The following is a 20,797-nucleotide window of genomic DNA, read 5'->3' as shown; positions in this document are numbered from 1 at the left end:
ACAAATCGAAACGCAGTTCCAAATCGTTAGTTTTCACTTCAATTTCGGACAAAATTTACATAGTAATAAAGTTTCGTATTACGTTTTTACATCTTGTCACGAAACTATTGCTTTCTTAGCACGCGTGATAATAAATAAGAAAATATTCCTCCATCGGTTATTTTTTCCGTTCTAGATACAAGAATCCAGCAATAATCTAATAACATCGTGGTAAACACGAGTTTTTATCAAGTCGTTAAATAATAACGCAAAACCACATAATTTCGTTGGTTCACAGCAAACCGCATTACATACTGAATTTCGCATTACACACACTATGGCGCATACGTATTGTATTTAATGTAATGAATAATTTACAACGACCGCATTTTTTTCGCTGATTGTATTAATATTGAAAATTATTCTTTCTTTGTACTGCAACGAACGCAAATGTAACATTGCGCAAGACATTCAGATAACGACGCCATGACACTATCCAAAACAATGAACGCAACTTCCTGTAAAGAAATATTAGACGCTATAAAAGAGAAAAATAATATCAGCCGTCTTAAATATTTTCATGTTATATCTTTTAAAAACTTCGAATAACATATTATTATTTTAGAAAGGAATTTAGGAAAATGAAAGAAAATCAAATATTCGCTGTAAAATAACGCGAGGATTATTTTATAATTTCTCGAAAAATGCAATAACTTTAATTTTAATTTAACGCACGGAGTAATTAATTTTTTATTTAGTTTCCGACATGGATCAATTAATTCCAACAGATTAAATACGAGTATGGAAAATTGTGACTGATAAAAACGTAGAAATTAAAGTCGCAGAATAAATAATAAATTCTGCGATGTATTTTAATTTTATGCTTCCGTCGCGAATGAAATTTTTTATATTTATTCCGTAATATCGTGAAATGGTAAAATATGAAAAATAATCCGACAGGATAAAAGAAAAAGAGAAAATGGTAATGCGACAAGAATGAATACTCTCGGTCGAAAAAATGTAATGTAGTAATAAAAAGTTGAAAAACTTTTTTTAATTAACCAAACGTATTGAGTAATATTTTCAATAGAAAGTTTTTCGACTGCACACAAATTTCCGAGCGATTCGTACAAAAGTTCTTAATTCCGGCACGATTATCGACATCACGCTAGCAAATATTTAAACTGATAATCCATATTCCTCCTCCTTATGCGATAATTAAATACAACAAACTGTTGTATCTGTCCTATCTGTCAGAAGTTTCAAACAATTACTCACCCACCTTTTTGTTACAATAACAAAGCACGAACATAATCACGTATGTCCTTCCAGACAATTATTCAGAGGTTAACGCGACGCTTCTTTGCTTAATTCGAATCTCTCGTTTTAAGTGAAATTTTTCGTCGCAAGATCCAAAATATTAATTTACCATTGCGATAAATCATTAAGTTGAATTTTATTTCTTATATTTTACTTTTGATAATAGTCGAGCAAAATATACGAATAAAACTAAAAATAACTGAGAATATTAACGAGCAAAGAGAAATAGCTAAGAAGATAACTGAATAAAGAGCTTTATCCATTGTTTTTAAGCAGATAACTGGAAAATAAACTTGTTCCGAAAGAATCATGCTATTATTCTTTATAGCAGTTAATAAACTTGAAATTACATCTACTTCCAAGAATATGAAAAAAATTAACGAACGGAATCTTTTACGAACAATTTCCGTCTTTTATACTGTATTAAAATACAATAAAAGACCTTGAACATCGACACCTAATTTTCCTAATTTTTAAATATATGTAATATAAAAATCAACGTTTATTAACATTTGAATAAGATGTACTGTTACTGTCAAAGAGACCAACGGATGAATTAGAAATATTTCATCACTTTCTCCTATAAACTAGAAAATTAATAATAACCTTTTTTGATATACATCTTTCGATTCAAAAATAGAGAAAATTAAAGTATATACGAAATCGATAAAAAAAAAAAAAAAAAAAAAAAAAAGGAAAAGAAAAAAAAAGAATCGTTCAATAATAAATCTCACAACGGTGTACAAATACAGTTAACGGTTAAAAAAGAAAAAGCGTGAAGTCCGCAACGCTGCCATTCAGAGTCGCAAGGTTAGTCGTAAGTGGAACACGAACCGAGAAGGGAAAGTAAATCTCTGCGTTACCGGCCGGGTTTCGGACACAAGCGTGCGGGAAAAGCTCGTCCTTGAGCTCATATTTCCCAGCACCGATAGATCGCGCTCGTAATCGGAATGAATTTAAGCACACGGGCACACAACGTGCCGTGGCCTCGAAAAGTCGGTGACTCGGCGGCTGAGTCCGACAAACGGTTTGCGACGTTGCCGCTAGCCTCCGCTTTAAAGCGTATATATTTCTCCCGTTCCATCACACGTCGCACGCGATAAATTCTTCCTCGGTCGCTTTCAGAATCATCATCGATGTTCCTCTCTAATCAAGAACATCATCGAACAGAGTAGGAAATAGGTGAAAAATGTAAATGAAGCCCGAAAGCGAAAACTGGGAAATCGTTGAGATGGGAACGTATCAACGTCTTCATCGTGTCCACGTTAACGAACATAAATTAGAGGTACACTTTCAACGATATATCGATAAAATTATCATTAACGCGACGATGGAAAACCCAAGGGGAGAAAGACTTTTATTGCAAATTTACAATTGATTCTACCTCGGTCACGTCGTTGGACACAGGATGCGCGTGGCTCTACTGCGCAGATGACGTCACACGAACTCTTGCTCCGGTAGCTCGGGTTATAACGCCGTTTGGAAGGTTTCCTATTGGCCTCGGTGACGTCATTCAAGGTCACGTGACAAACTCTCAAGAAGTACTTTTTTAACGATTCTTCGTGTATCTATGGAATTCATTTGCTAGGGTAACCCGCCGAGCACGTTACGGACAGAGTTTGCGTTCATCGAGGGTCGTGAATTTGCTTTCTAAAACGTAACCGCAATATGTCTGGCACGAGAAGAAGACGAACGAAATATCGGCGACCATGGCGCGAAGAATCGACATGTGCTCGTTCATGAACAGCAGAACTAACATGCAGAAGAACAGACGGGAAGTTCGAACCCCTTCCATACCTGCTCTCCTTCTCTTTCTATGGTTCTACAAGTACATAGACACGCTACTTGCAATTTAGACGGTATGGCTCGGACCATTATCGTTTTGTGTATTTTCAGCGAATCCAATATACACTTGGCTACTTTGTGACCCTCTCGCCACAAGATAACACGGTTTGTTCAAAATGTTTTCATTCGCTCCCACGCTAGTAAACTTCGTAGTACAGCACGTACAGCGTATGAATGACGCGACTATTCTGATATGCTTCTAATATACCGTTAAAAGACGAATCAACGTACGTCACAGCAAAAAACTAACGAAAAATCGATTTTTACAGCGATGGAAAAATTGCCAAACGAAGAAATGGTAACGCGAAGAGCACCGATAACCTCCAAACACTACTCTCGTTTGCGACGAAATCGATTAAAAGTTAAACTCAGCAACGCGAATCTATTTCAAGCTGCTAATCGAGCCTAGAAACGAGCAGCGTGTTACCGAACGAGGCGAGTGCACGTCTTGCTTCCGAAACAAACGATGCTACCAACATCGAGGAATGTAAAGCATTACCGCGCGTAACCGCGACCTGGAAACACACAGAGAGGCTGGAACGCGAATATCGATTAAGAATACCATAATGGCCGCCGGCAGCGTGGCTAAAAATTCTCTCAAATTTCTCGATTTCGCGATGAATTTTTTGATAAAACGTGGTTCACCGACTGGTAGAGTGGAAATGGGAGGGAGGAAATGGCATAGCGTCATTTCGCACGGTTCGATGGCTAGTTTCCGCAGCTCGCGAGACTGCTGCGCTCAGCTGTTCCTCTCGTCTTCGCGTGTTCCGACGTCTAGCGCGAATTTATGCGCGCAGCGCCATCCTCGTCGGCGGAGCGCGGCGGAACAAAGAGAGAAAACGTATCGTTGCCCCGTCGTCGTAAATAGTGACGAGTGCAGTCGGTCATTTCCATGCAGTCCCGGAGAAAAACGCTTCGTTAACACGCCGCGAGTAAAATGCTATTGGGCGGAGAAGAATGTCTTCTTCTTTTCGAACCACGGGACACATTCTCTCTTCTCCCCCCGGGGCGAAAGTTATTTTATCGATATATTTCGTTCCTTCCAGAAATAAATTTCGCCAGAGCCCGGAGAAAGAGTACATTTAACTTCTTCGAAGGAGACCACGCTTTGTTCCATTGCTCTTTTTCCACTCTTATTTTTCACTTTCGTTCTTCCTTCATTTTTCTCTTCTTTTTTTTCCTTTTTTCTCCCTCGTCTTCGCCTTTTAACGTATCCGAGAGGAAAAATTTATTTCCTAATTTCGTTGATTTATTCGAAAGGATCTAGAACAACCGGACGAAGAGAGATTTATCTCTTTATTTCGAGCCAGAGTTCATTTGCTAAGAAAACGTAGAGTCGCACGCGGTGAATTACGCGAAAAAGAATGGCGGCACTTTCGACCGCGTTTCGCGCGCGCGACAGCGTTTAAACGCTCGCCCCGCAACGCAACGCGTTTTCAATGGTATCTCGCAACAGTATCTAGGAGAAACTGTCGGAACGCTTCAATGGACGTGCGCACGGTCCGTATCTTGGCGCGTTCTTATTGACTGCTGCAGGTGAATCTTTTGGAACCAGTTTCCGAGGCGGAGAGATCGCTAACAAATGACTCGACATCTTTAAAAACCTAGAAACTCGGGCCGCATGGATCGCGCAGCCATGATATGATGAATGAACATCTTAATCGCGCAACGTGCGAAAATAAAACGGCAGATTGAACGGGCCGATTATAATTAATCTACGTGCCGGGTAAAAGGTCTGGAAAACTGGACGATACTCAGGAAATGAATCGAAGAGTACACACACCACGAGTTAAATAAGTTTGCAGTTAATGGGATTGTTTTTACTGGCAGTTAGCGAAATGGCGTGGTCGAAGCATAGTTTTTGCGCTGGTTTAGGTAAGTACAGAACCCACTTGGAAGAGAGTAAGTGGCTTTAAAATGTCCATAAAATCTCCGCCTGCTTATCCCTTCCTCTCAAATTCTACTTCAATTTTACTCATCTCTACCCAGTCTCTATAAACTATTTTTCCTACGTATAATAACAGAATTATCGTTCTTTTCAGAAACTAATACACGCATCGAGATCCTGGTCTGCCAGATAAAAATGGTACCAATAATATTTATTATTCTAATGAAAAGAAAAGGGGAAAAAATAAAAGGAAAAAGAGTAATAAAATCTCTCGTGTTTTTCAGGATCACTTGCTTGAACGAGGGTCGCCGTCAAGAGCCAAGCCATCGAACAAAAATTCTCCGTTTATGCGATTTCACGAGAGTGACTGCATACACAGGAAGGGATAGGGTGCCTCCTCCTCTCGCGCGAGTAATATTAAATACACAGCGAAAGGCAAGAGCGTGCAGTTGAGATACAAATCGCACCGATCGTTCGATCGAGCGTCTTAACGATCACGGTAATTTTATCGATTTTCAAAGGGACTATTAACGCGTGGAAAACGGGCATCAATTATCTACGGTTATGGTCGATAATCGAATAGATTTATCGGCCGGTTAAATGCGGCCTGTCGTCGAAAAGTTGGACGATCGTGACACGCGTCTCGCGGGTACCATTCTGCGGCTTCTTTCTCCCATCTTTTTCGAATCTCTTTTGAATTTTTTCCCTCTCGATCGATCGATCGACAACGGGACGGGAAAGAGGCGCGTTGTTCCGTGCCGAATAATAGAATCGAGCTCTCGCGCGATTTACGACGGCGTTTATTTTCGTAAATGCAGTCACTCCGGCTCTTAACATCCGAAGAAACCGTCGCGTCACCGCGATGCTTCTCCAGCTTTTATTGTTTTTAATCGAGCCAACTAAACTCGCCTCTCGCCTTTCTCTACGCCGTTCGAAATTGCCGATTTTATTTTAGCGTGGCCGAGTGAAAGCCCGACTGAAATGTTGCGTGGCGGAATACACGGATTTGGAACGCTCGAATTAGGAAAGAAATCTTTGACTTTGCACACCCGTCTCGAGTACGCGAACGGAGTAACGATTCGCGATCAATTGCTCAAGCAAATGCTTCGGCTTCGAATGAACTTGGATTATATTTAATAAGGTTGGAAAGAAAAAGCGACGAAATAGAGACAGGTAATAAATTAATAGGAAACGAAAGTTTGTCTGGTTAGATGGGAGCCTGCCTCGCGGGTAACGATGATAAGTCGTTGATAAATGAAGCACCGATGGCGATAAAATTTAATAGTAGTCGTGTCTAATTCATCATTGAATCAATACCGTGTATCAGATAGTCGGGGAGCTTTGGAAGAAATTGAAACGGTCACCCGTGTTGGATAAACGAGTTAATTTCAAGAATTTCAATGGGACTATATGTCGTGATTTTTCGGAGGAATTTTGATTGGAATTTTTTCGTTTCTTATCGGAGGAAAGATAGGACAAATGCTCGTTTAGAGAGAATATTATATAACCCGTTAAAGCACGTTTTAACCGATAAAATAACAAGACGCGTACGAGAGCCCAATTCTCCCTAATTCTTTCAATAAAAGAATCAAACGATTAAATTGGCTATTCATTTATAATTATTTGAATAACAATGATCTCCCCTCTCGATGTTACATCATCATTGAGTGACGATTACGGTTGCCAGTGATTCTAAATATATAACACAAAAGCGTTAATGCGGCATAGCAAGGACGATACCTTTCTGTTTCTCTGCTTCATTTTCAAAGGAACAATAGGAGTAATTTGAAGGAATTAACTAGTATAACTAGCCAATTAGTTATAACTCTCGGCTTAAGTACGTATAATTCTTCTTTTCGCGTCGTGGTCTTGATTTCAAGGTCGACCGGATGATTTAAGCAACGAATAAATCAAAACCGAATTTCCTGCGACGGTTAATCATATTAATGACGCGAAATTATCGGGAACGTCTCTTTTTGGATCAACATTCAATCTCGCGGGCCTTTTAATTAGAAATAAAAGCAACAGGGATTGAAATCCTGAAACGGAAAATAAAATGCACGCGTCGAAGGGGGATAACGAAATCGAATATTAATTCAAATTTCATTCGGCACCGTTCCTACGTTAATAACGAAATAAATTTGAAACAATAACAATCGTAATTCGATATTACGAATTTTCAAACGGGCTCTCATATTGCATTACGATTCGAGCAATACCTTCCTATTAATTCTGCAAAACATACCTATTAATTCCATTAATACCGTATCAATGAAACAAGATCAATCTATCAAATTCAATTACAATTACGCGGGCTCAATCTCTAACTCGGTAACGACCATTAAATCATTATATAATGCATTACAAATATCGTTGAAAGAAATATTATACGCGGTTCTATTTAAAATTCCAATTGGAAACTGGCATTAAAATTCATTATAACCTTAATCACGTTACTATCGCATTTTCTTCGAATATAATCGTACTCTTGCGTTATTAAACGTGATTTACTTTTAGAAAGACACAAATAGAGCGATTGATTAAGAATCGTATCAATTCTCTTAATTACGGAATAGCTAATATCAAAATCATTTTAAACGCAGGATAAAATTAGAAATATTATATTATATGAAAGAAATTTGAAACAAAGGAAAGCGTAATGAGGTCAAAAAAAGAATAGCGTAATAAGAAGCTCTTCGAGACACACCGTGGTAAAATATAAAGGAAATGTAACTATAAATATCATATCGCGATAAAAGATTACCTTTAATATCGCGAAAAGAAAAAATAAGAAAAAAAGAGGAAGAATTATAATAAAGCACAAAATTTTATTTTCTCTTTCAGAACTGGTATTTCACGTTTCTTCTTCCCATTTCAATACAACTTTCACGCGTGTAAATTACGAATATATTTATGTAGAATATTTTTAAATTCCTCTGCCCCGTTCTCCATCTTCAGAATTGCATCCACTTTTCGTTTACAAATTATCACAATCATACCACGCTATTTATTGGAAAAACTCGTCAAATAACTCATTTCACGTTTCTTCTTCCCATTTTAATACAAGTTTCACGCGTGTAAATCACGAATATATTTATGTAGAATATTTTTAAATTCCCCTGCCCCGTTCTCCATCTTCAGAATTGCATCCACTTTTCGTTTACAAATTATCACAATCATACCACGCTATTTATTGGAAAAACTCGTCAAATAACTCATTTCACGTTTCTTCTTCCCATTTTAATACAAGTTTCACGCGTGTAAATCACGAATATATTTATGTAGAATATTTTTAAATTCCCCTGCCCCGTTCTCCATCTTCAGAATTGCATCCACTTTTCGTTTACAAATTATCACAATCATGCCAGCCACGCTATTTATTGGAAAAACTGGCCAAGTGACTCGACGAAGAAGGCACAAGGTATTACAATTTTATAACAATTTTATAATCCCGTAATTTCAATAAATAATTTTACGCCAAAGGTATTGATCCCGGCAAACTACGTCGATAAAACTATTTTTACCCCCGTTGCCGAGCAAGAGTACTACAAACCCTTAAAGTCTTCGACGCTCTGTAAATAAACGCCTTGAGGAGTTCATCGCGTAACACGTTCCTCAGTGATTACCATAATTCTGAATATTTCATAGAGGAACATCGGTTCGCTCGTTTGGAGCGTAGCCAAAGGATCGAAGATTAATTTCTGTCCTCTCCGATCCTCGCCGATGCGATCGATCCGTGAAAGAGCCGTGCTGGGAAAAAACCGAAAGACCGGCGATTTATTCCAGAAAGTTGAACAGTAGTTCGGAGGTGGCGCGTTACCAATCCGGTCGAACCTGCTTTCAGTCAAGTTCGGACCTTCGTTCGCTATTAGGCGCACAGTTACGACACGTTACCAACGTCCTAAGATTTCTAGATCCGAAATCTCGGGGCTGCCGGCCACGGACCGGTCTCGCATTCGTATAACGAGTCTCAAGGGCTCGGCTGAAGCGTGCGTTGTGCAACAGCCAGAGATGACATTAAGTCGACTGATTTCAGAACTTTAAATAATTTGTAATCGTGCCGTTATCGCTGTTGTGCTCGGGACGTGCATGCCATTCGTGGAAAATGGAAACGCATTATTCGCGTATCGCTGCAACCAAGACTTTCATGGGAACGATTTTATCGGAGAAAATGGAACTTCGTTTGGACTTTTTTCAGGCAAAAATAATTCAGGAAATTTATTAGGACTAGAATAGAACGCGTTGCGTAAAATTAATTTTAATACAGGGAAGTAATTAAATTTCTTCTATTTTCGGTCAAAAATCATTTTTCGTACATTTCAAGTTGAAGAGGGAAGAATATTACTTAAAATTAATTTCAGTATTATGTTATATTTTACGATACTATGGGGTTCCGCGTAGAATTTACTTCACGTGATATTACTTTCGTTTCGAATATTTCTTAAAATTAATTTAAACACCGCGGAGTTGGGAAGCATTATGTTTCCAATAAAGCTGAGAATTTATTTACGCGTTAATTTATCCACCGTTGCCTTTTCAGCGTTCAGCGGGGAATTGGTAGAATCTCTCCAATTTTATTTTTATTAAAAATACACGCAAATATCATTGAGACAGTTTTAATGAGCACGAACTATTTAGACAGAGGAAAAAATCTAGGTGTATAATTAATTAACGAAGAAATACGATCCTAAATTAACGCGTTATTCGACTGTTAGAAAACGTACAAACTAAAACGAAATTATCACTGAATGCTATCACGATTATGCCATCGCGGACAAATCAAGCTATTATATAATTACAGAAGAAAAATCGTTTGCACTTGCAACGAAAGATTCCCACGAGTCACGTACGCACACGCGCTATCTACGTAAACGTTGAATTTCAACTGTGCCTTATGTATCGTCGAATTGCATTCGATGCGTAATGAAAAACTGCACGATCAACGAAATTTAGCAGATAACCGTGCATCATCGCTGGAATTATCCGACTACTCGAATCCCACCGCGTTAATCAAAGTCTCCTGGATCGCGTAAACGCTCCTGCACGCGCGAAAGCACGTCCGGCCTTACTCTCGCCGTCCGTGCAATTTCACTTTCCATCGAGAACTGACCATGTCCAAAAATTTCGTCCATGTGCCATCGACGGAATCGCGAACGGAATACCAACTGCCAGAACTCGGCGCGGTGGAAACTCCTGCGCGAAACCTTGCACGAACCTCTGAATATCGCGATACGAAGATAACGCAGTGATAAGAGCGATCGAAAATGAAAGATACTCGGCGGAATCGTGATTTCGCGTAAACGACGATTGTTACGAAAGACCTAACGCGCCGTCGAATCTTCGAAAATTCGCGACGAAGGATAAAGCTCCGTTTCTAAGCGAAATACCAAGATGGAGGAAGGGAGGAGGGGAGGGAATGGGTGTAAACAAAACTGGAAACGGATCCGAAGATGTAGTACAAAGTCCTGTCTCGATAAAACACTTATCGCGATAAAATGGTGTATTACATAAAATACAGAGAGGGGACTGATTATTTTATTTAATCTCCGCGATATCGCGTTACGTTTTCGAGCAGATCAACCCACTTCGAACCGCCTGGCAGCGTTTAATCCCTCGGTCCAACCCGTTCGGTTTTGTATTTCACGGCTGAGAATCGCCTTATGCTTCACGCGCATAAACGCGCATAATCACGTTGGAAAGAAACTCGCAAAGGAAAGGGGAGGGGGTATATAGAAAGAAAAAAAAAGGAATTAACAGGCGGAAAATGAAATACCTTCGAAGCGACTCTAAATTATTCCAACTATTCCGAGCTAGTCTCGAGATAAGAGTCGAATCGGGAATGAAAATACGAGGAATTTTCATGAAAGACGGACGCGAGCCTGCGAAAAAGGCAGGGGACAGAAGGTGGTTCGATCGCACCGGAGGAAGACGCGATTGTTTGCGCTGGACAGGCAAGAAAATCAATGCAAAATTCGACGCATGCGTTGAAATTTTTATTTCACTTAAACGATACGCGGGTAAATGCCTATAGTACCTATAATACCTAATAAATATCGATCGACCGGTTCAAGAATAACGCGGCGAGCCGGTAGTCTCTGGCGAAACGCGTTCGACGATCATTTTCCCAGGTGAAATAAACTCTCGTGAACTCTCGCGTGGAAAAGGCTTTCCGTTGCTGGAAAATCCAGCGTAACGATTAGGGCCGTCCCGGAGCGGAAATCACGGCCCTGAGTACGAGGATTTCGGTGCTGCGATCGGGAAGGAGACTTTTCTGAGAGAAAGAACGCGATTCTCTTCTGCGAGACGGGCTGCATAAACGCGTCTTGCTCGCTGCGCCAGGATTTGCCACGTTCAGGTATAATTTACATCAAATCGAACGAACGCTTGCGACACAAATACGAGAACGCTTGACTTTGCCTCGCCGGTCGCGAGCAAGAATAAATCCTGTATCGCTAGCGCTCCTTCCTTTCCTTTCTCCATTCCATAACGTTTTACTTATTGAGCGAGAGTGACGAGAACGGGCGAGATTGGATTTTTCGAAAGATCGTTTTGGCTTCGGTTTCCAATCGAATCTTCACGATGGAAGAAACCGAATTTGGAAACGTTGATTACACTGCCCGAGAAATTTCAAGTTTTTCTCTTTCCTGAACGCGAATCCGTAATCGAGATTGCTCCATCACGCGCGAAAAATATTTTCGAAAAATGTGAGTGGTTCTGGAAAAGCACGAATTTTATCTAACATGAAGTATTATGTGAAAGGTAAGAATGTTAGGATGTTCACTGTTGTCTTGAAAATTAGATGAGAGTATCGGGAGATTATCAATGTCCATAATTATAATTATTCGTGCTTTTGAATAACTGCAATTGGTCATCGAAGTTTTAAAATTGGGCCCCCGAGCGTGCTTTCTACGCTTGTTCTTGCATTTTTAGGAAAAGTTCTTTATCTGACAAGAATTTGCTACGCGGTAGAGTATTCTATAGGCTTTTCTGAAGAAGAAACCATAAAGGAAGAATATTTGAACGATGTTCGATTTTCACAGAGCGGTAAAATATATATCGGGAACCCGTAAGCGGGATTTTCCCGCCATGCCGCCATTGCTCGCACATCTAGCGTCGGCAGGGCCGTATTCACGCGTAATCGGCACCAAAATCATCGTCCGGTATATCTCATTTTCTATGCGTATCACAGGTATATGTTCTCATGTACTCTTTACCACTGATAGATAAATTATAAAAAGTTTCTCTAAATCAGGTGCAATTTGAAGCGATCTCGTTAATCGACGCATAAATACGAATGACGTTTTAATACAAAGTGGTTAAAAAATAAACTTCCTCTCAATTTTTAAGGCCAGACTGAATCTTCTATCGTTTTTACTTTTTGCGCGATACTTTAAATTAACCTCTGGGTCAATTCGAGGGTCTGTCGGCCCTAGTCGTCCTGGGCACCAGCGCGTGCACGACCGGGGTATGGGCCCTGTAGCCGTGACACTGCATATGGGCCTACGGTCAGACCCCATGGGATGATTAATTTCTCCCCCATGTGGCAGGGGCCTGCGTGACCGGCTACAGGGCCTCGCTAGGGACCCTCGGCTTGATTTTGGGTGTTTCGATGGTTCGTCGATCGCTCTCGTTCGCGAGTAAGTCGTGGCAGGGTCTGTGGTGGCTGGATGGGCTAGGTTCGATCGGGAGGGTGCCGAGGCACGAAGTTGTCTTGTACGCGAGAGTACGTCTCGTAGGCTAGTCGGTCTTTCGAATAATCGCGAATTCGTTCGGGCGCGATCACGATTTTTAATTTGCTCGCGTGTTTTATATTTTAATCTCTATTTTTATGAGAAATAAAATATCTTAGTGTCGCGACAATAGAGTTGTAGTATACCGAATCGAAGTCCCCTTTGTAAGACACGAAATAAAATAAAGTGTCAGTAGAGTCATTTTAACTTAATTCGCTCCAAGTTAGATTAGGGTACCTTTGATACAGGTCGCGCCAGTAGGATGCGCCACTAGGTCGCATGTCGGGTCTCGATGCGTAGCCACCTCCACGTGGTGAGACCTGGTAATTGGTATCGTTTCCAAAGAGAAATCTTTGGTAAACGATATCAAGCTAAGAGCTACGCACAAAGTTTAAGATACTTTTTATCCTTCGTAAATTTTCAAACTTTCTTCTGAACTTTATCAATTTCCCGAAACTTTTTAACAAAATTATATTTTTCTTTAAACTGTTATATGTTTGCTCCATTACACTCGATAGTGAGATTACACGTAGCTACGGCACTGTCGAGGCTAGAGAAGCGAGCAATGGCTGCGTGGCGGTAAAATCCCGTGTACGCGTTACCCATGAATATTTTCCCCATTTAATCGAAACGAAAACTATTTCCACAATTTTGTTCCATGGCTTCTTCTTCAAACAAGCTTACAAAATACGATATTGTGTAGAAAATTCGTGTTAAATAAAGAACTTTTTGTAAAAACGCTAGAATAGTGGATAGAAAGATATTATAGATGAAAATTTGTGTTGAACAGTGTACCGATTGTGAAAACGATGGGAAAACTGGGATTACGTGGCTATTATTCGGACTTTTTTTCATGCGAATGTTTCAATTCGCATTGGTTCATAATTTAAAATTAATATTTGTTATTTCTCATTTGAGATATATAAATATTAAAATAAAAGAAACGTGTACTCTATTATTCGAAAATTCTCATCTGGACAACTCTGTGCCTCAATTAAAACGGATAATCAAGATTCTATTAATTTTATACATCACGATTAACTTCCTTTTTCGCAGTACATATAATTGATCTTAATGCGAAAAAGCTATGACAAGGATTATTGAAATATTCATAAGAAACAGAAAATACAGGGTTTTCATAAAATTAAAGAAACTTAACCTTCCACGAAATCGCAACGAGTGATATTGCTGAAAATATTTGAAAAATTGATAATAAAATTCGGAATTCCAGAACTCGAACTCCTATGCCCATAATTCTTCAGCTGTCGCTAATAAATATACGTATCGAGGAAGAATCAACGAATCGTGTACCAAAAATATAATCAAAGTAATAAAATATGAAAAATAGGGAAAATTTGAATAGAGAAGTTAATTCGAAAATAGAAGTGCCTCTTAAACGAGTGAATAGCCATATCAATGCACTAAATAGATTAACAGATATCTGAACATTATCTAACGTTGAATCGAACTCAGATAAGAATTTCCTTTTTCACCACGCGTGACCTGGCAATGAACGATTCTTCGTACACTATGATCGCCCCTCGTCTCTTTCGTTCGTTCCAACAATGGTTCGCATCTATTTCATTCAGGTTTCGTCGTAGGATCGTGAGGAGAAGCAAATTGCGACATAAACGTGCGAGAGTTATCCTCGTTGATGTAATAACTGTTGTGGCAACGCTTTGCTTGTTAAACCATTGGGCGTTAATGTGCCATTTTGGAACAGGTTGTAAGAAAGTTATTTTTTAAGTTGCAACGTAATAAAATCCTTTCCACGTGAACGTCGTTAATCTGTCGTTTCGAAAAACGAAATATAAATGACTCTCTTTCGTCTAGTATAACGATAAAATTGACATACACGTTGTTTCATCTAAAAGCATTAAACATGTAATATTCCATTTGTGAATTAACCCTTTGCACTCGACGATTTTTTGGCTAGAGAAGACTAGAAAATCAAAGATTCTCTATTGAAAAACTGACGACACTTTTTTGAGCAGTAAATAAAGAATTTTATAATAATAGAATTGTAGAATTATTTGATTTCGATACCTTGCACACTGTTACGTTACGTTAAATTTGATATATTAATTAATATCGATCTCCCAAATTTTATGAAATGGCGACTGAGGGTCACCTCTCGAGTGCAAAGGGTTGAAATTTTCGAAAACTTAACTACCCTAGATACCACGAGAAGAAAATATCTGTAAAATGGCAATAAAACGATAACGAAACTACTATCTTCCAGAGTTAGCATTCTTACAAAATCCAACGATTTCTCTGTACACATCTGGACTGGATTTTATCTAATTCGATACATACCGAGAAAGGAAAAAATAAAAGATAAAAAGATTTCTCGTATCGATAATACTAACACTTTCCGTCCGTATTCTATAAACGGGGCACCATTCCTCTTTCCAAAGAGATTGAAAGGAAAAAAAAGAAAGGAATTACGCTCTAAGCTTCACAACAGCGTGTCAAACGATGCAAAAATTGCAAAAGGAAATAAGCACGGAACGTGTCCACCAGAAATAGCTGCTGGGAATATTTGACAGATCAGCAATATCGTGTACGAACTATCGCTATTAAAAATAATCGAACCGCTGAGAAAGCGGAAAATAAAATAATAATTCAGACACGAGGGAGAAGAAAACGATAACAGCTCGACGAGCAAACGAAGAGTAACACGATAACGAAGAAAGAAAAGGAAATAAATACATATATATATATATATAAAATAAAAAAAGCGAAGAAAAGTGAGGAGAAACGCTTCCAAACACGAGAATTAAAATACACACCGAGGATGAGAGACTGTCTTCCATGCTGTTTCGCGAGAAAAAAGGAAACGAATCCCTCGATTACACGGTACGTGGCAATGTGTCGTAAAAAACGACGTTCTTTTGATCGGATCTCGAAGGACTCACTGCTGAGTTTATCGATCAGCCATTTGAAAGGCAGAAACGTAGAGATCTGTCTTCTTACCTGGTCGACGGTTCTCTGAAGGATCTGGCATTTGTCAGTCTTGCCAGAGCTCATGTCCGTGGCGGAAATCAGCTCGGCAAGCTCATCGATAAACAGGTTCTCCTGGTTCCGTCGTCTTTTTTCGTTAAGGCACTTGTTACTGTAAACAATCAAAAAATGCAGGAGATCACTGGATCGTTCGACGCTCTCGCTCGTAATTCTTATCGGTAAGCGCTGTTCCCCAAAATGGGGGACGCGTCGGTTCCAATTAGGTTACGCGCGGTTCTACCGTCTCCGTTTCCTTCTCTTCTATTATTCTAACTCTTCTCGTATTCTTTTATTCGAATTTTCCTGCAAATTGTAGGACAGCTCGATTTTAATTAAAGCAATTTCATCGTTCACAGTTGACAACGATCAAGTATTTACTATCGATTCGCGTCAGCTTCCAACTACCAGACCTGTTGCTCATCATTATCATCGTTTGGTATAGTTACGTGGATTTTAACCCTTTGCACTCGAGAGGCGCCTCTCGAATTTATTATCAAATTTACAATTACCCAACGATGCGTGAAATATTGAAGTAAAATAATTCTACGTCTTAATTTGTAAACGATTTCTTATTTACCGATTTAAAAATATCGTCCACTTTGTGGTAGAAAGTCTTCGAATTACTATTTTCCTGTAACGAAAAAAGGGGGTTAGCCCTTTGCACTCGATATTAATTAATATATCAAATTTAATGTAACGTAACAGTGTGCGAAGTATCGAAGTCAAATAATTCTACAATTTTATTATTATATAATTTTTTATTTACTGCTCACAAAAGTATCGTCAGTTTTTTAGTAGAGAATCTTTGAATTTCTACTCCTCTTTAGCCAAAAAATCGTCGAGTACAAAGGGTTAATAGAAATTTCATACCAAGAGTTTAAAGTGTATAGGACTTAGAAAGTGATTTAGACACCTTACACGAATGGTTATCCGTTAAAATTGTAAGCAGTATCGCGATAGCTATTGATAATACGTGAAGTTACCTGTGATTTATTCTTAGTTGATATATAAAATTTGTATATACATATTTGTTCGTTTATTTATTTTGTTATAATTTTTTGGCAGAAATTGTCGGACTTTGCATCGCTAGAAAAATTCGATCTGAACGAAAAACGTAATAGCTCGTAATTAATGCGGGAATCTTTTTATCAGCTGACTAATTAAAAGGTGAAATTTATAGTCAGTCCTTTGAACGAGGCAAACATTAAAGAGCCAATATCTAAATTAATATCTAAATTGTACGGTATGATGAAATTCTGCAAGTATTAAATATCTCGGCTAGCGATAAAGTCATTTCAGCAGGTCATCGTGCAATCATTTTCAACAGTGTATCAGTAATGAACGCAATTTAATGAATTAATACCACAAAGTTGATAAATCTCGTTGATAAAAAGAACACATAATACGTTTTCGACTTAAGAACGATATTACAGCAATTAACCAGGATAAATGCCTCGACGAAAAATTTCTTAATTGCGTTAACTTTTACAAAGTAAAGTAACCGGGTATTCGATGCAAGATTTCAATCGAGCTTACACGTGAAAGAATACGGTATTAAAACCCATTATATTTCAATATAAATCGAGATACGTAAGAAAACGAATAAAGAAAATAAAATAAAATAAATAATTTCCATAAAAAAAAGAAAAATTTGGAAAAATCTCGCAATTTTCGTCAATTGCTCGACAATTACGTTACTTAAAATAATAAATTTCTATAAATCGCGCGTATCTGTACCCGGTGCATGCACTTCATTCACGATCACTGCATCGAATTTCAATTCCAGCTTGATATTACCACTTTCCAAAATTGCATTTCACGCGAAACACATTTATTCCAGGTTCCAAGCAATCATAAACCCTCGAAATCCTACACATCCTCGCATCCCTCGACATCCTGTACGAGATAAGAAATAACACGCAGCTTTCCCAGCTCCCTCGTTCATGCCTCTTAACTTCATTTTTATCCCCGGAGAGACACGCATATTCCGAGATAACTCGCATATGCATCATCATCCATCAAGACCTATTATTTCACGAAATCTGTTGAACTTTCATCCCGAACTTCAATCGACGCGATACCCGGCTAAAATGTCTGCATCAATCTCACGGATTCTTGCTGCCCGCTGTACAGGCTCGTTAATCTTTTCACGGCCACTAATGGGACGCTGTTATCCTGAACTTTTGTTCGAGAAACGATCCCGGGAGAAACGATCTATGACGAAACCACGATAAATCACGCCGTTGAAACGTTTATTGCTGGGATTGCAAATCAATCGCGGCCAAAAATTTCTTCCGCGAGTCGAACCGATCTCCTGCGCCAGGGCTCCTTCCAACCGATCTCCTGCGCCAGGATTCCGAACCGCGCATTTTTCCCAGTCGATTTTCCCACTGGTTGCTGAATATTTTCTGGGAAGATCGTTCGGCAATGATGATTTTACAGGATAGCGCGTACCGGCGATTATTGTCATCTAAATTTACTTGCCGAAGCAATAAACTCTATGAAACGAAGGTAGAAATTTACTCGAAAGGATTAATTAAATGCTTCGGTATCGAATTTAAATGGAGATTCATTTTAACCCATGAATGATTCGATTATAGATAAATTTTAATTTTTTATTCGACTCGAGAAATTGGTATGATTGATATGAAAAATTATTGGCCCGCGTTGTTACTAACGATTATTGTTCGTGAAAGGATCGATTTAAAAAAGAAGGGAAGATTTTGATAAATATAAATAATTTTAATTTTAAATTTATCCCTTGAATGATTCGATTATAGATAAATTTTAATTTTTTATTCGACTCGAGAAATTGGTATGATTGGTATGAAAAATTATTGGCCCGCGTTGTTACTAACGATTATTGTTCGTGAAAGGATTGATTTAAAAAAGAAGGGAAGATTTTGATAAATATAAATAATTTTAATTTTAAATTTATCCTACGAATGACTCAATTACAAGTAAATTTTAATCTTTTATTCGAATCGAGAAATTGGTATGATTGATATGAAAAATTATTGGCCCGCGTTGTTACTAACAATTATTGTTCGTGAAAGGATTGATTTAAAAAAGAAAGGAACATTTTGATAGATATAAATTATTATAATTTTAAATTTATCCTGCGAATGACTCAATTACAGGTAAATTTTAATCTTTTATTCGACTCGAGAAATTGGTATGATTGGTATGAAAAATTATTGGCCCGCGTTGTTACTAACGATTATTGTTCGTGAAAGGATTGATTTAAAAAAGAAGGGAAGATTTTGATAAATATAAATAATTTTAATTTTAAATTTATCCCGTGAATGACTCAATTACAGGTAAATTTTAATCTTTTATTCGACTCGAGAAATTGGTATGATTGGTATGAAAAATTATTGGCCCGCGTTGTTACTAACAATTATTGTCCGTGAAAGGCTGGATTTAAAAAAGAAAGGAACATTTTGATAGATATAAATAATTATAATTTTTGGAAAAATGATCAAGTGAGTTTGCGGTGTAGTATACATAATACTGACAACTGGAACTACCGATCGAGTCGAAAAGACTGGTCTGAGAATTTTCCTTTTTGCAATTACGAGAAACGTACACCTGCTTCTGAAAAGAAATTAATGTCAACTCGCATCGAGATAAAGCTCTAATTAATATCTTCATCGTACCACTGAAATTACTATTATCTTCGCACGCTATGTATAGGTACCAATTAAAGATCGATAGGTCTAGTGTCAAGAATTATGTCAATAAAACTACTAGAATAAATATAACCGTAAACGAATTTGAATTTCCATCGCAACAGCTCGGAGACGAACATATTCAAAAAATTATCGACCTATATATCAATTTTGAATTTATTGGAAGAATCGATGGATTCGTTCGGCAAGCGATTACTGCAAACGTCGATGATATCGATATTTCAGGTGCTCGATTCGATTACGACCCGATAAGCGATAAATTAATTGGTACTCTGTTTCCGTAAATGAAAAATCATTGTTTACGATTTATTTACCGCGATACGTTACTTCGATCCTCTACTGAAAACTAAAGGAACAACCTCGCTATCTCTCTGCAATTAATTTTACGTTAAACTCCTCGTTATTTCGTACACTTGTTGTACAGTCCGTTCCCTCTTCCTACTTAGGCATCTTGATCCGGATAATCGAACAGGTGTGCAATTACCGAGGCGACTTAACCCGGTGTTGTCACAGTGATCGAGATTCAGCCATCGGACCGGAAACGAAGGAAAGGAAGAGGAGAGCCACGAAATGTTTAACGCAATCGCTACTTTCCTGCGATTCAGCGCCGCGACGTAACATTTTGACCCGTTTTCAAGGTTCTACCGGAAACCGAAAATTTTCCACGGTGCTGAGCAGCTTAACAGACCTCCGCGTAGCCTCGTCTGGCAATTTATCACGACCACTTTCCATCTTGCAGCGAGGGAAAATCTTTCATCGACCTCCTTCTCGGTCGTGTAATTTTTCCACATCGAGAGGAAAAGGAGAAAGAAGACGGGAGAAGAGGCGGGAAAAAGGATAAAAGGATAAAAGGCAAATGAAAGAGACGGGGGATACGTGTTAGTTATTCGCTGTTGTAAACTGTAGAAAATAGCAGGATAAACCGGAATTTAAGCTACACTTTAGTATTCAGATAAATTGCCTCTGGCATTGATTACTGTGTTCTACACGGGAGGCTTCCTGTGCGCCTAATTGCCATTTCCCACAAGTGGATATTGTCATTCCAATGGTGATTTATTCTTCCGATTAAGCCTGCTCTATTTGTCACATTATCTTCAGCTATTACTCGATTTAGAATCCCGCCAAGATTTTCCGTGAAAACGCGCTGCCACGGTTTTATTGCTCGCTTAATGACCAATTCAAAAACCAATGTTTCAGACGTATTAACGGCCAGAGTACTAACGAGAAGATTGAGAAACGCGATAGCGACAATGTTGGCGCTGAGATTTATTGCGTGGAAAATAAAATAAAAGTTGGTTAACGCTATAGACGACCTTCATTACTCGTGACGAGGAGGGAAA

At 38.5% G+C, this 20,797-nt stretch overlaps 1 protein-coding gene across 10 annotated transcripts in view; it reads right to left on the bottom strand.

Moving 5' to 3' along the window:
• LOC108556082 (nuclear receptor coactivator 2) overlaps positions 1-20,797 on the bottom strand; it is a 220,903-nt gene that overhangs the window by 23,604 nt on the left and 176,502 nt on the right. For 8 of the 10 annotated variants that reach the window (XM_017912056.1, XM_017896792.1, XM_017896710.1 and 5 more), the window contains one exon: positions 15,739-15,877. The exons of 1 other annotated variant lie outside the window; for it this stretch is intronic. In XM_017912056.1, the coding sequence (XP_017767545.1) occupies positions 15,739-15,877 (139 nt within the window). Of the gene's footprint in view, positions 1-15,738; positions 15,878-20,797 lie in introns of those variants that run through there. One more of the 10 variants, XM_017896872.1, reaches the window with a different exon arrangement.

This window comes from Eufriesea mexicana, unplaced genomic scaffold (genome assembly GCF_001483705.2).
Source record: "Eufriesea mexicana isolate 0111107269 unplaced genomic scaffold, ASM148370v2 scaffold4744748300, whole genome shotgun sequence".
NCBI lineage: Eukaryota > Metazoa > Arthropoda > Insecta > Hymenoptera > Apidae > Eufriesea > Eufriesea mexicana.
Note: the sequence above shows the minus strand (reverse complement) of the source record. Positions and strands in the feature narration are given on the sequence as shown.